At 39.2% G+C, this 20,010-nt stretch overlaps 1 protein-coding gene across 1 annotated transcript; it reads left to right on the top strand.

Moving 5' to 3' along the window:
• Nucleotides 1-2,648: 2,648 nt before the first annotated feature.
• On the top strand, nucleotides 2,649-3,332 carry LOC111916927 (uncharacterized). Its single transcript, XM_023912579.1, has 2 exons — nucleotides 2,649-3,002; nucleotides 3,087-3,332. Exons 1-2 carry the CDS (start codon nucleotides 2,649-2,651, stop codon nucleotides 3,330-3,332), a joined length of 600 nt encoding a protein of 199 aa, XP_023768347.1.
• The last annotated feature ends 16,678 nt before the right edge of the window (nucleotides 3,333-20,010 follow it).

The following is a 20,010-nucleotide window of genomic DNA, read 5'->3' as shown; positions in this document are numbered from 1 at the left end:
TTCATAGATATCAAAATATATCTTTAATGTTTAGTCCTTTAAGTTATCAAAATATTAAAAAAATAGAGGTAAGAAAACCAAAAAGAAGTAAAAAAGAAAACCATAAAAGTAATATCTCCGATTTTTCGGTTTTTAAAAAAATTCAAATCCTAACTATTGGTTTTGCTTCAGTTTCGGTTTTTTCATTTTCGTTTTCGTCGGTTTTAATCGGTTCTCGGTTTCTTGGTTTGGGTTTGCTCACCCTTAATACACATTGTTAAGCTGAATTTACAACTATTTAAAACCGAAACAATGAAATGGTCAAAGAAAGACCACCTGCTATCCTTTCCATCTTCTCTTTCATCTCGTCAGACACTTAGTGAGACAATCCTGACACATGAGTTTAACAATTGTGAAGGAGTGCTAGCGAGTAAGCCATGTAAACATAGCGAGGAAGATGACGAGGTCACTCCCTGTAGCCTAAATCGATAACCATAAACCCAGAAGGGTATTGCTAATTAACTTTTGGATTACGTGGCTTTGTATAAAATAAAAAATGATATGTCCCTAATTCATAATGAAACTTAATTTTTATCTTGATTGATTTTTTTAACCTAATAGATAAGATAACTTTTAAAATAATTTAAAAGCTCACGTTAAGTAGCAACATAATAACATATATATACATGTAAATTTAAAATTTGCTAATGATTTTATCTGAAACCATGATAACTTAATAACGAAGATACTTGGTGTTTATTATGCTCAGAAGAGAAACCTCAAAGGGATTCAATTCAAACAAGCGGTGACAAAATTTTAAAATTAATTACAATTTTTTTATGTCAAAAGTTTCTTTATTTTATTAATTACATATTCAATAATCTAAGCATTTGATTTAACTAAAAAAAAGTTATGCTCACATACGGTAACCCCTCCTTGATAACACCACCGACGAATAAGATATAGGTCATAACATGGCATTCAAAAGGTATGTGTTTGACCCCGACAGGTATTTATTTTTGTTCGATCATGTGAAACTAGTACACAAAAATCTGATACCACATTACCTAAAAAATAATTCAAGAATCACAATTCATAAAGTCGGATTTAACAACATTCACGAGTATCGTTGTTTTACACACACATACTTGCAGCTTTGACCGGAGGATTGATCGCTTCCCATTCGCCCCATGAGTGTGTGTTGATGAGCATGTTTTATCTGTTTTTGATCTCATTCGATTTTTGTAAGGCCCACACCCTACGTCAACTCTCCCATGAAGAGACTCGACCTCATTCAATCTCATGACCATAGTCATTCTTTGCTAACTTGGTGCTATGGGTAAATTGAGAAAAGTGTGATAGCTTTGATTATTACCAACTAGTTTTGTGGATAGCCTTAGGATTTATTTTCTTGCGGATTTAGGGGGTTCATGGTGCAACCCTCAAAATTTAAAGCACAATGTAAATTTTTTAGGAAATTTTTGGATTTAATATAAATTTTTTGGCATCAGACCTTAAAATCATGTGTGCCACCCACCCCTAAGGTTTTGTACGCTATTGTTTTCTTCATCATTGCTTGAATTTTTACATACATGGATCTTATGCAAAGATCATTTTAAGTCTGGACTGGACATGATAATTATTTATTTATTTATTATTATTTTGTTGGAAGTATTATATAAACAGTCGAAAACCATCCTATCTCCTTTTTACCTTGTTAGGACAAGGGTAATGTTATAGTTGTTTTGTGGGATCTTGTTTAAGATGCATGTAGAAATCGACAAATAGGATTTAATAATAGATCTTGTCGTCGTGACTTAACTTTTGTTGGTGAATTGTTTCACTAATTGTATTTAAGTGTAATGGATTGCCATGTTGACCAAAATCAATCTTGATGAACATTAAACAAGTAAATAAGAGGTGGAGTGCACACTTGTTTAAGTTTTAACAAGATTCAAAGTAAGTGCAACCACTGGCGGGGTCCAAAGGGTAGAGCCCCTGGCTGGGGTCGATCTGTGAAAGTGAGGTTGATCTGTGAAAGTGACTTCGGAACTGAAAATGGCTTTCGAACTACGAATGGTACTTTGGAAGCAAAAATGGCTTCTGATTTGTGAAAATGACTTCTTAACTACGAACGATATTGTTGACCTCCGGAACCGAAAATGGCTTCTAATCTATAAAAATGACTTATTAACTGCGAATGATACTGTTCACCTCCAATCGGCTACGAAGATCGGAACTCGTCTGAACAGCTCACATTGGTTTCGCAGTTTGGTGTTTTACCCGTTGGTTAAGGCTATTATCCAGTTGTTACATCATAAATCCAAATTATTGAATATGAACCAGGTTTTTGACCTTGTTTTTATCCTTATTAAATTGCCCATTTTTGTGACAATTTTAACTATTGGAGACAGTTTTTGGACAGGAAACTGTCTCCATCAGTTAAAAGACAAGAGACATATTTAACCATATTTTGGTCAAAATTCTGGTACACGAAAATTATACTTGTCATTCTCCGTTCTTGTTCTCTCAAACTTCTGAGTCTTATCCAATTGAGGATTTGAGAGTATCACTCAACTGCTTCAATTTTAAAGTGTTTAACACAATTATCAGAATTTCCATGTGCTTTTAACCACAAATTTCTAACAAAACTTGAAGTATTTGTGATCATGACAAGTGGCGATTCTGTGAAGGACATGACAAACAAGTTTGACAAAATGAACAAGTTTGAAGGGCAATATTTCCATAGATGGCAGAAGAAGATGCACTTTCTTCTTACTACTCTAAATGTGATGTATGTTCTGAGTACACCCATGCCAAAATTTGCTGAAGATGAAACTTTGGAGGCAACAAGAAGAAGATCAAAGTGGGACAATGATGACTACATCTGTCGTGGTCATATTCTCAAGGGTATGTCTAACTCTTTGTTTGATATCTATCAAAATGTTGAAACTGCAAAAGAACTGTGGGATTCTCTTGAATCCAAGTACATGACTGAAGATGCTTCAAGTAAGAAGTTTCTTGTCAGTATCTTTATGGGTTACAAGATGAATGACTCTAGACCTGTTATGGAACAATTCCATGAAATGTTAAGGATCCTGTGACAGTTTGCCCAACACAATCTGAAAATGGATGAAGCCATTTATGTGGCTGTGATTGTTGACAAAACTATCCCTTCTTGGAAATATTTTAAACATAATATGAAACATAACAAAGAGAAATTAACTTTGACTCAATTTGGAAGCCATTTACAGATTGAAGAGTCCTTAAGGACTCAAGAACTTAATAACAATCCTAAAGGTAAGAACCAAGTTGGTTCCTCTTCTGTGAACATGATGGAAGGAGAAAGTTGAAAGAATCCCAAAAATTCTAATAGAAAAAGGAAGTTTAAAGGAAAGGATGACGAGTATTCCAACAAGAAGGAAAAAACGGTTTGTTGTAATTACAACAAATCGGTCACTTCAAGAAAGATTGTCATATTCGTAAAGTGAACAAGGATGATGTTGGACCAAGTGGATATAAGGATCCAGAAAAGCAACAAGGATGGGGATGTTGCATGGTAGGTTTATTCGGGAGCAACATGCTATATTTCCAAAGATCACTGTTGGTTCAAGGAATGCCATATTACTAAAGATCCTTGCACTTTTAACTAATCCAATTAATCCTAAAATTAATTCTAATCAATTTCTGATTAATTTTTAATTAAATAATACTATTTCTAATTAATATATTATTCTCATAGTATATTAATAAATCATTTATTACTATTTATTAATCATATAATAAATAAATAAATCAGCCTTTGTCCAAATGTCATCATATTCAATTACCAGGTTTGATAGAAACCCAAAAGGACTTTGCTAATAATTCATGTGTATACCACTTTAGTTATTGGCTTAGACACTAATCCAATAGTCTCCCACTTCGATAATTCTATAACTATAATTGACAATATAACTTCTAAATTATCAGCAAAGGGTGCTTCCCAGAGCGACTCTAGTCTCTGATATGATCGGTCATTAGTCATAAGATAAGTGAACTGAGTCTAGGTCACTTTTTCTATATATGTCATCCGTAGAGTTGACAGTTAGAGAAACGTTTTTTTCTGCTACTTTTTCAGACTGTGAAGTGAGTTTTCCTCACTGTAATTATGGGTCGAAGGCACCAATTACGGCCTAGTAATTGTGTATTCTGGTTTGGAATTTTTTTATTTTAGTGAACTGTTAAGATCTGCACGATTATCTAGTTTTTGTTATGTATTTATTTGTTTCACATGTTGACATAGTGTACTTGGGTTGAGACTATATAGCTTTGTGTTGCGAGTCAACAAACCTGGGCAATCCAATCGAAAGGTTGTGAGTCGGTGGAAATCCAACCATGAGGTTGTGTTCCAGAAGGGGGCAACCCAACCGTAAGGTTGTGGGCCGAGGTAATCCAACCAGAAGGTTGTGGGTCAGGGGTTATCCAACCGGAAGGTTGTGGACCCAGTATGTATTATTTGTATATGTTCTATTATGCGGCAATTGGGAAAACTCACTAAGCTTTGGCTTACAGTTTAAGTTTTATGTTTCAGGTACTTCAAATGATCATGGAAAAGCAAAGGTGTGATCGTACACATCCTTCAGTGACATGTTTGGGAGATTTTGTTACACTACAATTCTGGGATATTTGTATTTTATACTCTATTTTGTGTTTGGGGGGTTGTTTGAAAACAATGATTTTTCCTTAATTAAAAATGAAAACTTTATCGTGATTTTGGGATGTTACAAGTTGGTATCAGAGCCATGGTTTGAAATAATTGGATGAGCATTTATGTGACTCCATACTCAAACTAAGGATTTGTAAGAGTTTTCAAAATGATTTTCAAAATTGCTTTTAAATTTATTTCAAAAGTAACCAAGGAAGGATGATATGTGTACAATCAGTCGGAGCAAAAAAGTGTACCCCAAGTTACCACACTGTTATTTGTTTATGACTTTTGTGATAGAACTACATGATAGTGATAGGCTAAGGATCTTCAGGAAATGCATGATAGAATTGCCTGATGCATGATTCATGATAGCCTAGGAGAACTTCCTATATGATATATGAAATTGACATCATTACTATAGTTGCTTAGTATGTCCATCATGGTTGTGCATAACTAAGATTCTATAGCCTAAGAATATTTTGTTTAGCCTGATTTCTTGTTCCTTGTTTGGTTGTGGGATTAGGGTAGAATCAAGTATTCGACTGTCTATGGGATGTAACATTATGTATGATTAGCATACACGAGTGGCTACAAGGTTGGTGGAGGTTTCATGAGTGAGTATGTAAGCAGCCGGCCAAATGAGGAGTGATTAGCCACTCTAAAGAGAGTGGGTATAAGATGTATGCATATCCTAGTTGTTAGTTTATTTTTGGGTAGTTTGTGATGATTCATTGAGACAAATACTGGTAGGTGTGAAAGTTAGTATGGGCCTGTACTACTGAAAGCACATGACCTATATGTGTAACACGGAAGCACGTACCCCGAGGGTTTAGCCTCTCTGTGATGATTGTATAATATGAATGGTCAAATTTTATAATATATTTAATGGTTCATTTATAGTATGGTGTTCATGAGAGGATATGGTTCTAGATCTGGAGTGGGTGGCCAGGATAGGCCAAGGTTGACTGATGATCAGATACGGGAGTTGATTCCCACTAAAGTGGTTACTTCTGTCTGGATTTCTATTCTGGAGGTGTTTGAGTCTATCAAGACTGTTATGATCGAGCTATTCGATGATTGCTATGATGCCCTCACCAAGACTACTATTGTTGTAGCCACCACAGTCGTTGTTGCCGTGAGAGGCCGGGGAGGAGATTCATTTCAGTACTGGGACTTTATCAACACGAAAACCCCAGAGTTTGACGTGGTCAAGGACCTGATTGTGGCTATGAGATGGATTTTGGATTTGGAAGGTTGTTTCTTCACGTGCTCCTATCTAGAGGACTGGAAGGTCAGGTGTGCCCTGAACCTCCTTCGGCTGGGGGCGAAAGACTGGTGGAACCCGGTGATTGGTTCCTACACTCATAAGCAGAGTACTGTTGTTACTTGGGAGCAGTTCTCCGAGATGTTTTGCACAATGTATGTTCTCCTGTTGGAGAGGGAGAGATTGTCTCAGGAGTACTTGGATTTGATACAGACGACAGAGATCACCAAGATGTTCACTGAGAGGGCTTTATTGTGTCCCGCGTTTGCTGCTTCTAAGCAGGCTCAGATGACATGGTACTTGAGCATGCTTAAGATAGATACCCGATATTTTGTGTCGTCCCAGTGTTACAGTACCCTCGACGAACTTCAGGATGCCGTGAGGAGGCGAGAGATTAAGATAGAGATCCAGACGATGGAGCAGTGTTAGGCTCCAGTTCAGTCCCAGCCTGTAACGAAGTAGTTTAAGCCTGATAATTCATGATCTTGGGGATATAGGGGTCGTACTTGTGGTAGGTGCGGCAAGGTTCATGAGGGTGCTTTTCGATTTCCTTGTGGATGCCATAAATGTGGTAGGGAGGGCCACATAGCTAGGGATTGTCGCTAGCAGGCTCCGCCGCCGAGCACCCATATTTGTTACCATTGCAAGCAGGTAGTCCATATGAAGGCCTAATGCCCCTTTCTTACGGCTAGACCCATGTAGGAACCATCTACTTCTACCCTTCGTATCATGGATGGAGGCCAGGGTAGGGTAGAGCCCCTGAGAGCTCGATGTCGTGCTTTCCATCTCACAATAGAGGAGGCAAGGGTGGGGCCAAACGTCATTACTAGTATGTTTTCAATTATTATTTTGTCAGGTTATTTTATTGTATACTTATGATTATGATTCTGCTAGGTACCTTGTTAGTGAATTCACTGCCCCATCTTGTGCTTTTTGACTCGGGTGCGAGTCGGTCTTTTGTGTCTCGGTCCTTCAGTAGGAGTTTTGATATGTCTCTTGGAGAGTTGGAGTGCCTGTTATGATTTTCCATCGCCAACGAGCACGAGTTTGCTGCTTCAAGAATTTATCGGGGTTGTGTTGTGGAGATTTTTGGGGTGCCTTACCCGATTGATTTGATCCATATATCAATAAGGGATGTATGCGTGATTATAGGGATGGACTGGTTGAGCAAGCTTGATGCGATGATTGAGTGTGCAGGACAACGGGTGGTAGTTTGAAACCTAATTTGGGGATAAATGATTATTAACGGAGAGGGTACCAGGGTTGGATCATCCTTTTGTTCTGTTGTCAGGGCTCGATAGTATCTGCAACATGGTTGTATGAGTTATCTCGTGTATGTGGTCGACACTCGGATCGGGAAGGAGGTTTCAGTTTTGGATGTACTAATAGTTAGGGAGTTCCTAGAGTGTTTCCAGAGGAATTACCTGGTGTGCCTCCTAAGAGGCAGGTTGTGTTCATGATTGATTTGGTTCCCAGTTTAGCTCTGATTGCTAAGGCGTCATACTAATTAGCACCACCAGAGATGCAGACTCTCAGCTTCAGGAGCTGTTGGGCAAGCAGTTTATTAGACCGAGTAGTTCATCTTGGGGAGTGCCGATTTTTTTGTGAAGAATAATGATGGATCTCATCGCATGTGTATTGACTACCGGAAGTTGAAAAAGTTAATGATAAAGAACCGTTACCCACTTCCACGGATTGATGACCTTTTTTTATTAGATGTGGGGTGCATCTTGGTTTTCCAAGATTGATTTGAGGCCAGAGTATCATCAGATGATAGTTATAGAGGACGATGTCAAGAAGATAGTGTTCCAAACTCGTTATGGTCATTACCAGTTCATGGTGATGCTGTTTGGGCTCACCAATGCGCCTGCGACATTTATGGATTTGATGAATCGGGTATGCATGCTGATGCTTGATAGATCAGTCATTGTTTTTATTGATGATATCTTCCAAGACCAGGGAGCAGCATGAGGAGCACCTTCGAGAGATTCTGGGAGTTTTGAGGTGGGAACGACTGCATGCAAAGTTCTCGACATGTGATTTTTGGTTACATGAGGTCCATTTCTTAGGACACCTTATTAACCAGAACGAAATTTTGGTCGACCCGACCAAGATTGAGGCTATTATGCAATGGGAGGTTCCAAATTCTCCTTTGGAGATCAGGAGTTTTCTAGGATTAGAAGGGTATTATCGAAGATTTATTTAGGATTTCTCCAAGGTTGTTGTATCGTCACTCTTCTGACGAGGAAGGGCATGGATTTTCACTGGGGGCTGAGCAACAGACTGCTTTCGAGATGCTGAGACAGAAGCTATGTGAGGCCCCAATGTTAACCCTCCATGAGGGTATTGAGGATTTTTTTGTATGTTGTGACGCATCCATCACTAATCTGGCGGTAGTTCTTATACAACGAGGAAGGGTTGTTGCTTATGCTTTTCGGTAGCTGAACCCGCATGAGGTGCGATATCATACACATGATCTAGAGTTTGGGGCGGTGGTGGTTGCCATCAAGATTTGGCGATATTATTTGTATGGGGTCTGGTGTCCCATCTACATGGATCATAAGAGTTTGAGATACCTCATGGATCATCCAAATCTAAACATGAGACAACGTACGTGGCTTGACGTGGTCAAGGATTATGATTGCGAGATTTTGTACCACCTGGGGAAAGCGAATGTGGTCGCTGATGCTTTGAGCTGCAACTCGGCTAGTTCTTCTGTTGGGAGTTTATGTATGAGGATATCCATCGATTCGCTGCTTCAGGATCTGATCCGAGAGGACCAGGATGAGGGAGTCAAGAAAGACAATTGGAAACAGGAGCGAATCAGGGGTGAGATTGATAGATTTTCTACCGAAATTCGTGGTTTTTTGACCTGGTGTGGTCGACTATATGTGCCAGATTCTTGCGGAATTAGGCAGACTGTGTTAGAGGAGCCACCAAGACGTATCGGGATTTGAGACTTAGCTATTGGTGTGTGACAATCCGAAAATTTTTCCGTCACTGTAACCCATTTCCGTTAATAAAACCCGTTTGTATTCCAATTTTTCCGTTAACTTTTGGGTTAAGTTAATTAAATTGAGACCTTTATTATGATCTCACGAGTGTCCAAACCCATTTAAAAACACGTTAAAACATCCCAATTTTTAATTTCGACCACATCGGGTTACGACAACTAAATCGGGTACGACCATAAGCCTTGTTTAACGTCAGTATCGGGTAGATTTCCACCGGGTCTCAAACTCAAACCATATATAAAGTTGAGAGGACCTCATTTGAAGATTTTTCACTTCTTCTCACTACTCGCTCTCTACAAATCCAAGTTTTGATCCAAAATCACCCCCTTTCAAGCTCCAATTTGGTAAGTAATCCTTCCTAGTTGATAGTGTAGCATGTTTAGCTTTCAGATTCGTGTTTAATTCACTCAAAAGGATCAAGAACATGTGTTTATGATCCAGGAGCAATCCCAAACCGTAAACACCCTTAAATGGGGTTTTAGAGCCCCCAAACCCTTCCAAACCACTTATGGAGCTTAGATATGACTTAGGGGCTTTCATGAATGGACTTGGATCACCAAAATCTTAACATTTGGGGAGTAAACATGAGTTTATGGCCCAAGAACATGCTTGGACCGTAAACACCCCTTCTAAGGCAGTAAACACCATTTAAGGTGTTAAGATGCCCCTTAAACACCTCCTACGCCTTGGAATAGTGTCTAGAATCAACCACCATTGTGTTAGGGACCTTAAACATGAAAGAAACCACCCCCTTATGAGATTACGGCCGTAAACCCCCCAAGGAATGGTTCCTGGGCCGTAAACTCCTCTATAGTGGTCAAATGGTGCCCTAACTTCCTTCCATGACTTGTACTTTAGACTAGAACCACTTGTGCTTAACCTAGGACCACCAAAACACATAAGGAAAGGGTACATGAGATTTTACGGCCGTAAACTCCTTAAAATGGTCCATGTGTTGATAAATTCACTTCCATTGCCTTAGAACTAAACCTAGCATCATCCCTCAAGTGTTGTAAGACCATTAAGCAACCAAGAGCACACCACCCATGAGTTTACGGCCGTAAACTCATGGGGATATGGTCATAGGGCCGTAATCTCCCTTAGGAGTTTACTCTTGAAGAGCAAACTCCATATCTAAGCCCTACACACCCTTAGATGCTACCCGGATCGCTCCTAACACTTGAAATAAAGTGTTTTCGCGTCTCGGAGTGTATTGTCTTACTTATTTGGTAGTTCAAAGTCTAATTAGATACAATTTATGTATCTCTTCATATTACATAGGAACCTCGCGTATTTTCAAGCCCTGAACTGACACTTAGCATCCTATCGGCACATTTCTCGACTAGTGAGTTCATACCCCCACACCTTTTTCCGTGTTTTTTCAATGTTTTCAGGGGGAATACAAGCAAAAGTACAAGGAAATCTTGTACTCAAACTTATTATTTCTTTTGAAATGTTTCATATTCTGTATGCTTTTAACACTGAAACCATATTGACCAACCGTTCAACTTGCAGAGTTAGCTTTCAGATTAATTGTAGATCTCATTATAAAATGTTATAATTTATGTTATATTTTATAATTTACGAAGGATTCATGCTAATCATAAATTAGGATTATTACTAATAGTATACGCCTTTAGATGGCACCGGAACTTCAAAAATACAGCTAATGTACGTCTTTGAGTGTCAACAGAGTTTCGAAAATACGTCTAAAATACGCCTTTGGATGGCACCAGAACTTCGAAAATACAGCTAATGTACGTCTTTGAGTGTCACCAGAGTTTCGAAAAATATGTCTAAAATACGCCTTTGGATGGCACTAGAGCTTCGAAAATATAGCTAATGTACGTCTTTGAGTGTCACCAGACCTTCGAAATTTCATCTAATATCCTCCTCTGAGTAAAACCAGAGTTTTGAAAATACGTCTATTAATATATACTCCTCTGAGCGAAATTAGAGATTCGAAAATAAATTTTTTGTTAAGTATAGTAGATATTCGATATTCGTGTATGAATAACCAACCAACTTTTAAGGAAAATAAGGGTTTTTCCTGGGATAACTTGACTTTCTTAACCAGGCTGTGTAACCAATGGATAACTAGACTTTTCTTGTAAGAAAATATGGGATTTTCTTGGATAGCAACTTTTTCAGAAAACCAAAGGAAACTTGTTCATTTACAGAGACAAACCACTTATGAACTCACCAGCTTTATGCTGATATTTTCAAAACTGCTTGTATTCTCAGGTCCACATTAGACAGGTACACCGCGATCTTTTGGAGAAGACGGAGCATTTTAGCAGTCTCGTCTTTACTTTTGTTCATTTTGGATGTATATAACTATAATCATGTATAACTTTACTTTCAAACAAATGTAAATACTTCTATGTAATGTAATGGTTGTGTTTACTACGCTTACTATGTACATTGGTTGTGATACTCTACATGACGTCCTCCGCCCCGGAACGTTTCCGCCATTGGTTTCGGGGTGTGACATGGTGGCCATGCATGAAGAGGGAGATAGTCAGGTATGTCGAGAGGTGCTTGACCTGTTGGATGGTCAAGGCCGAGCACCAAAGGTCACATGGCAAGCTTCAGCCTTTGGAGGTTCACATGTAGAAATGGGAGCAGATCACCATGGATTTCATCACCAAGTTACCTTGGACGGCTATGGATTTTGATGTGATTCGGGTGATAGTGGACCATCTGACCAAGAGTGTCCACTTCTTAGCTATTCGGGATAGCTCCTCGACCGAGAAATTAGCCGATGTGTATGTGCATGAGATCGTCGCTCGACATGATGTTTCAGGTTCTATTGTATCGGATCGGGATGTTCAGTTCACATCATGATTTTGGCAAAGGTTCCATGAGGAACTCGACACAAGATTAAATTTTATCACTGCTTATCATCTGCAGACTGATGCCCAGAGTGAGAGGACCATTAAAAAACTTGAGGATATGTTGATAGCCTGTGTCATAGATTTTGGTTGGAGTTAGGATTCCTACCTTCCTCTGGCTTAGTTTTCTTAAAACATCAGTTATCACTCTAGTACCAGTGCGCTAGCGTTTGAGCTTCTCTATGGGAGGAAGTGTCGTACCCCGGTCTGTTGGGGAGATATAGGGCACAGGGTCATGGGAAAGACCGAAGTAGTCCTTCAGATGTCAGATCTTATTCAGCAGACCAAGAAGAGATTGCAGACAAGTCAGAGTCAGAAGAAAAGTTAAGCAAATAGTCGTCGATCTGAGCTGGAGTTCCAGGTCCGCGATATGATTTTACTGAAGGTATCACCTTGGAAGGGTCTAATACGCTTTAGAAAGAGGGGCACGTGGGGGCCTCAATATATTGGGTCATTTCGAGTGATTTCCATGGTTGGCAGGGTAGCCTATCGACTATATTTGCATGAGGGGATTCACATCACCATTCATGTCTCTCAGCTACGGAAGTGTGTAGCTGATGATTCAATAGTGGTCCCTTTAGATGATATTCAAGTTGAAGATCGCCTGAACTATGTTGAGAGACTAGTGACGATTTTGGATAGGAAGATGAAGACCTCATACAACAAAGTGGTATCCTTGGTCAAGGTCCAGTGGCAGCATCAGAAGGGTTCCGAATGGACTTGGGAACCCGAGGCAGATATGCGAGAGCACTACCTTGAGTTATTTGCGATAGCAAACTTTGACGAAGTCTGATTCAAGTGTTGGGGGGGGGGGGGAATTGTAACATTCAAGTATTCAGGGAATTTACACTTTGGACCCTTAATATGAAATCTTTTTGCAAGAATGGTCCCATGGTCCCATTAGTGAAACACGCCACTTTGATGCGTACACTAGATGTAAGTTTGGTACGTTGGGCGTATGTGGAAAAGTGAAAACCCTAGTTTTTAGGGTTCGATCACTATTTAAGCATCATTAACTCCCCCAAGAATCCTTCCCTCATCAACCTCTAGTCCTATTTCGTACCTAGAAAACCCTAATTCCTTTGTATGTGCATTTTAAGATTGAAAGTGTTCTTTGTGGTGTTCTTGAAGGAAGGAGGAAGAAAGGAAACCACTTTGGAAACTCAAGGTGTTGAATCATAAAAGTGACCCTCTTAAACTTGACCTACCATAGCCCCTTGAAGATCCGCAGTCAAGTCAGTTTAGCAACCGCATCCGAAGTCATCATCATCAGAAGTTTACTATCTGGTTTTCTTAGTTTAGCTTTTTATCTGCTTTTCTTAGAATACTCTCTTTTATCCAGTATGCCTTGTATGTCTACGTTTAGATATATGAACAAGTGTAACCTTTGAGTCTCTATATACAGAACTCAATCTTTCTCAACTAATACACATCTAATAACACTTCGCATCTTAAATCTCATATCTTGTGTTATTACTCTCATCTCTTTCTTACTCTCCAAACTCACTATATATTATAACTGAACACCATCTCTCTTCGGAGCAAGTTATTCTTGACTTAATCACTAAGCTTGACCTCATTTACTAACTTGTTTTGAATGCATTCCTTGTTAAGAATCAACTTATGTGTATACTTGATATAATACCTGCTGTCATTATATTTCCTTACATATTCGCATCTAACTCTCTAATTATCTAACTCTAACTTATTATTATTATTGTTTAGCTTTTAGATCCTTTGAGATAAACTATTCCGCAACTATACTTGTTTTAAAGTTTGTTCAAGTGTGTCTCAAGTTTTTCTCTCAACAATTTCTATTCAAAAGGTAGCCTATGTAGAAAGTCTCAAACACAATCTCATTAGTGTTGGCCAACTATGTAAGGCAGGCCATCGGGTTGAATTTGATAACCAATTCTGCTACATAATGACAAGCGATAGGAGCACTTGCCTGATCAAATCCAGATCCAAAGGTACTATGTATCCTCTTGATGTCTCTCTGATCATCGGAAAACCGCAACTCTCTTTCCTATCAAAATCCATATCCGAAGTTAGCTGGCTCTGGCATCCTAAGCTTTCTCATCTCAACTTCTGGTATATCAACAACCTGGTCACATGGGAACTTGTCCAAGGTCTCCTTATTCTTAAGTATCACAATGACACTCTCTGCCCTGCATATGAGTGTGGAAAACAATCTAAAGCAAGTCATCTTATGGTGATCGACTCCTCAATCTCATAACCAATGGAACTTCTCCATATTGATCTCTGTGGTCCATCCACCGTAGCCAGTCTTCACCATAAGACATTCATACTGGTTATAGTAGATGACTTCACTCGTTTCACATGGGTTATCTTTCTTAGACTCAAGTCAGAAACACCGCAGGCACTCATCAATTTTATCAAGGAGATAGAACTTCAAATCAAACTACCAGTGTGTCGCATCCACAGTGACAATGGAACCGAGTTTACTAATCATCGTCTCAATACTTTCCTGGTTTCCAAGGGCATAAGTCACAATTTCTCAGCTCCATACACCACACGGCAGAATGGAGTAGTAGAGCGAAGGAACCGCATTGTGGTAGAAGCAGCCAGATCTATGCTCAATTTTTCCAACCTTCCTCTCTACTTCTGGTCCGAAGCAGTGGCCACATCATGCTTTGTACAAAACCGAAGTATTGTTTACAAACTTCTCAGCAAAACACCATATGAAGGCCTCAACAATAGAAAGCCTAATGTTCGATTCTTCCATATATTTGGGTGCAGATGTTTTGTGATTAACAACAAGGATCATCTCAACAAGTTCGCACCAAAATCTGATGAAGGCATCTTTCTTGGTTACTCAACAAACAAAGTAGCCTATAGAGTTCTCATAAGACGTACGAGACTAATAATTGAAAGCTTTGATGTGAAGTTTGATGATTATTATGTCCACAACACTGCTCCCTCCACCGAAACCGAAGCAATCTTGGAATGTGATGTTCCTGAATCTTCGGGTCCATTAAACATAGTTGAAGTTAACTATGATGATCTCTTCGATCCCATCGAAACTGCTAAGCTATCTGAAGTTCTTGTGTCTCCTGAAGCTCAAATGCAGCATGCTGAAGTATCTGGTCCTATGTCATCTGATGATGTATCACTTAATACTTCCACCTCACCGATTGAGGGGGAAAACTCAACTCCGGATCATATTACAACCATCGAGGTTCCACTATTAGAAGAAGCAGCTCCAATCCCTCTCCGCAGAGGATTTCAACCATCAAACGCTTATTCGGACTCGGATGAGGAAAACATAGAGAATATCGACACGAGAACTGATCCAAGAGTTCTCACAATTCCAACAATTCAGGGGGAACTTTCTCACACTCAAGAGGATCTTCCATCAGCAATCCAGGGGGAACCTCTTCCAATAGAAAATGCTAATCTCGCTCCAACAGTCCAAGATGACTCCGCAGGCTGTTCTCAAATCCAGGGGGAACTGCTATCTCCAACTGCGGAATCTTCCGATATTGAAGATATTCCCTCCACCGCAACTGTTGATCATCTGCAACCCCATCTTCACGTATGGACGAAGAACCACCCACCGGGTCAAATCATCAGCAACCCATCTGTAGGTATCCATCCAGACTCAATCTTCCATGTATTTATCTGATCATTGTCACTATGCAGCATTTATGTCCTCGATCGAGCCCCGAACAATCAAAGAAGCATTACTAGAACCAAACTAGATATCCGCAATGCAAGAAGAACTAGAAGAATTAAAAAAAACAAAGCGTGGCAACTCGTTCCAAAGACGCAAGGTCACACTATTGTTGGTACTAGATGGGTGTACAAAAACAAGTTGGATGAATCTGGTGCGATCGTCAGAAACAAAGCAAGGCTAGTTGCCAAGGGATATAGTCAACTTAAAGGTATTGACTATGATGAAACGTATGCTCAGGTGGCACGAATGGAAGCTATCTGAATCTTCTTAGCATACGCATATCAAAAGAACATCAAAGTACATCAAATAGATGTGAAAAGTGCTTTTCTCAACGGTGAATTAAAAGAGGAGGTTTACCTTTAGCAACCTCCGGGCTTCGAAAGTCTTGAATGCCCAGAATACTGCTACAAGCTTGAAAAAGCTATCTACGGTCTAAAGCAAGCTCCAAGAGCATGGTACGAGACACTCTCTGAATTTCTTGTCTCGTCCGGATACAAAAGAGGAGTGATTGATCCCACTTTATTTAGAAAGGCTAATGGTAATCACCTTATGCTTGTACAAATATATGTGGATGATATCATTTTGGATCAACTGATCAAGGGTTGGTGGATGAATTTGCTAAGCTCATGACCAACAAGTTCAAAATGAGCATGAATAGAGAGATTAACTTCTTTCTAGGACTTCAAGTAAAGCAAATCCCACAAGGGATATTCATCCATCAAGAGAAATACACCACGGAACTACTGATGAAATACTCGATGGACAGTTGCTCTTCGGCAAAGGTCCCCATGGCCTTCAGATATAAGATATATGTTGATCCTTCTAGTGAATAAGTGGATCACAAGACTTATAGAGGAATAATTGGCTTATTGATGTACCTCACCGCAAGCCGACCAAACATTGTCTTTGAAACAGGTGTACGCGCAAGGTACCAGGCTGATCCAAAAATGTCACACATGGCCGCAACAAAGCAGATTCTACGATACTTGAACGGTAGTAAGACCCTTGGTCTATGGTATCCCGCAGGAAATGACTTCGGCCTACAAGCATTCACTAATGCGGATCATGCTGGATGCAGACTAGATCGAAAAAGCACTTCAGGTGGATGTCAATTTCCAGGTGGAAGACTCGTCAGCTGGTCATCAAGAAAACAAAGTTGTGTATCGTTATCTACTACAGAAGCTGAATATATGGTCGCAGCCAGCTGTTGTTCAAAAGTCTTGTGGATGAAAACACAACTTATGGACTACAGTTATAGAATGCTGCAGATACCAATTTATTGTGACTTTGAAAGTGCTATAGCGATTTCTCACAATCCTATTCATCACTCCAAGAGAAAGCATATTAAACTACAGTATCAATTCATCAAAACCACATCCTGAAAGGTAACATTGAACTAATTTTTGTTCATACTCATGAAGAGATTGTTGATGTATTCACAAAGGCACTTGACTCTACAAAACTCAATAGTTTCTTACAAATGTTAGGAATGATAAATCCGGACCCACAATTCTTTTTGAAATGATAAGTACCGCAGACCATCCTTGGTCTCTGTTGCGGTCCTAAATTGAACTTATTTATGAGAGATAGTTTTTGTATAACCTGAGAATCGCAGTATATTCTATATACCGCAGTATCTCACATATGCCACAACTATATATCATATCTATCTTTCAATGGTCCTTACTGTCTGTTGTTACTAATTTTTGTTCAAGTGTTCTCCTCAGTTCTTCTACTGCAGTCATCTAACCATCCATCCGCAATGATAAAAGATTCATCCGCAATGAAGTCTCAATCTGCAATAACATTGTTCGGTTTCTCAACCACTTCATAAACTCTTGAAACGTTGTGTGCTATTTAATGATCCTTCATTAAATAAGAAAACATTCCAAAAAAAAACAAATAAAACATTCTTGATGTAACATATCATCGCTTCAGTTCTGCTTTTCAAATAAACCTTGTGTCAGACCTATTTTAGGTATGATGACAAAAAGAACAGTTTTCTATAAATATTTCTTTTTAAGAAATCCTTTTCCTCTAAACTGTCACATCCTATTACCCCAAAACGTCAAATTTGTTACATATTCCTCCTTTATACAACAGATTAACCCCCTCACCACACGTTCTTCAGACGTGATGGTTTAGGGACTGGCATTTCATTAAATGCAACTGCTTTTTGAAATTTTTTAAAAAATAAAATAAATCTTTTAATGATCTGTGGCTAAGATTGCTTTCAAATAAAAAAACCCAAACGTTTTATTTTACCCGACTCTACTTAGGGTAAAATCAATTAAGTTTTAATCTGCCACTATAAAACCCTCCTTTTCTTCCCAAGAAAGGTTTACGCTTTCTAAAACCTCTCAAGATGAACTTCATCTTCTTCATCTTCTTACACTCGGTTTTTCTACAAGTTCTTCAAACCTTTTTCAAAATGATGAAATCGGGTGCCTTAAAGAAACAATCCAAAGCATCTGTCTCTGTTCACCCAACTGGTTCAGACTCCGACTCAAGAAACCAAATGTCATCGATTGCTTCAAGCAATTTTAGGGCGGTGTTTTATGTGCATTACTCTTACAATGCTCCAATTAAGATGATGATCAAGTTCTTGTCAAATCATCCATTGTTCGGTCCATTCGACGCCTTCACCGATGTAGTACCACTTTCAACCCTCTACAAATGCGCTTTCTCCGCATATCGCCCTCTCAACAACCTTCAAGAGGTGCATTTGCATCTAGTGAATGATTCTTTGGTTATTCTGACCAAAGAGAAGTTTATCAATGCCATTAATATGCTAGTTCATCCTTCAACAAAGGTCTTCACTCCAAGCACAACTGATATCTTGTGTGCACTTTACCAGATGGGTTACCAAAAGAAGCTAAAAGGCATAGGAGAATTCAAGAAGAATCAGTTGCATGCGGTGTGGCATTTTGTTTGCCACTTTGTCATCCGCAGTTTGTTTGGCAGGTACGGAGGCACTGATAACATGTGCCTCAAATTGTTGGAGTATCTTCACTGGCCACGATGTCAACTAGGTTCAGATTCTGTGGGATGACTTCCTGCAGTACATCCCTAAGGAGAGTCCAAAAGAACACCTTACCGAGCTCACCTTTGCAAGATTTTGGTCTCTGTGCATCTCCGATCTTCATGCTGATGCAGGACTGAGCATGGGCAACGATATTAACCTCTTCATCACCAAAGATCTTAAAAGGTACAATCCCTCTAAATATCAATCTATATTTGGACCCATTAGATGACTACCAGTCCACATTCTGTCCACACTTGGACTTGAAACCACTAATGTTTCAGATCATATAGAGGCTACGAAAGGTATTGACCCATACCTTTCTACTCCGCCTCTACCTAGTCAGAACATACTTGCCTCAATTGCACCCATTAATCTTGGTAGTACCGCACCTCCATCTTCCACCACTCTATCCAACTTACCTTTATCACAAAGAGTCAAGAAGGTAGCATCACCCAACCAAGGCCCCCGTAACATCTCTAAGAAACATGGAACCCCAAAGAAGAAAGATGGTCCCAAGCACATTGAACCATCAAAGAAAAGGAAACTCAAACATATTGTGCCATCAGATGACGAATCCAATGACAATCAATCTCAATCTTCCTCCAGTGATTCTGATGATGATGCACAACCCATTTCTATCCTTAAGAAAAAAAACCCAATCCACAGACCAAATAGCGTGATCGGACTAATACTGTAGTCTCTCAAAAGGCTTCGGTAGTCCTTGGGGGTGGTCGTAGACCCATTCAACACCACAATCGAATTCCACTCAGAAACATAAAGTGTGTTTGTTTCAACTATTCGTGGATACTCACCCCTAGCTCAATCCTAAGGGGATGGAATTGGTTCTCTCCCTGAGGTCTCCAGGGCTTCCCGTCTACATTTCTTTTCTCCCGAGGAGTTGAACTCCATCCTTTTGTCTGTAAACCATACACTTCAAAGACCTTCCCAAACGCAGGGCACTTCTTCCGCCCTTTCCAGAACTGAGCCGAGGCCAGACTCAACATTTATCTATATAATTGTGCTAAAACGTTAAGTAGTTCTTTTCGATTATGCACTTCTACATTTCTGCAATGTCAAATCAAAGCTTCATGTCCCAACAAGTTGTATCAGAGCACTTGTTAAGACATTAAGCTTTGATTTGACATTGTAGAAATATAGAAGTGCATACTCGAAAAGAACGAATTAACGTTTAAGCACAATTGTATAGATAAATGGGAGTAGAACAAAAGTTTTATTAAATCTATATGCCCAAGAATCGTTATTGAATGACATTCCTAATAATATATGATACTATAGGGTCACACCTTTATCAAGTTGACACATTTTATATATTTATTATTATTAAATAATATCAATTCTTGTATTTAATTAGAGAATAACTATTGTTTTTGTGAAAATAATAATTATAAGAAAATATAACTAATTATTTCATCCGGTATGAATTAAT

The sequence above is a fragment of the Lactuca sativa genome, chromosome 9 (assembly GCF_002870075.4).
Source record: "Lactuca sativa cultivar Salinas chromosome 9, Lsat_Salinas_v11, whole genome shotgun sequence".
In the NCBI taxonomy this organism is placed as follows: domain Eukaryota; kingdom Viridiplantae; phylum Streptophyta; class Magnoliopsida; order Asterales; family Asteraceae; genus Lactuca; species Lactuca sativa.
The sequence above is the reverse complement of the archived record's forward strand: the minus strand, read 5'-3'. Positions and strand labels throughout refer to the sequence as shown.

Coding starts and splice junctions, on each gene's coding strand:
- LOC111916927 (XM_023912579.1), top strand. CDS start 2,649: ATGACAAGTGGCGATTCTGTGAAGGACATGACAAACAAGTTTGACAAA. Junction 3,003..3,086: donor CTTCAAGTAAGAAGTTTCTT/GTCAGTATCTTT, acceptor ATCCTGTGACAG/TTTGCCCAACACAATCTGAA.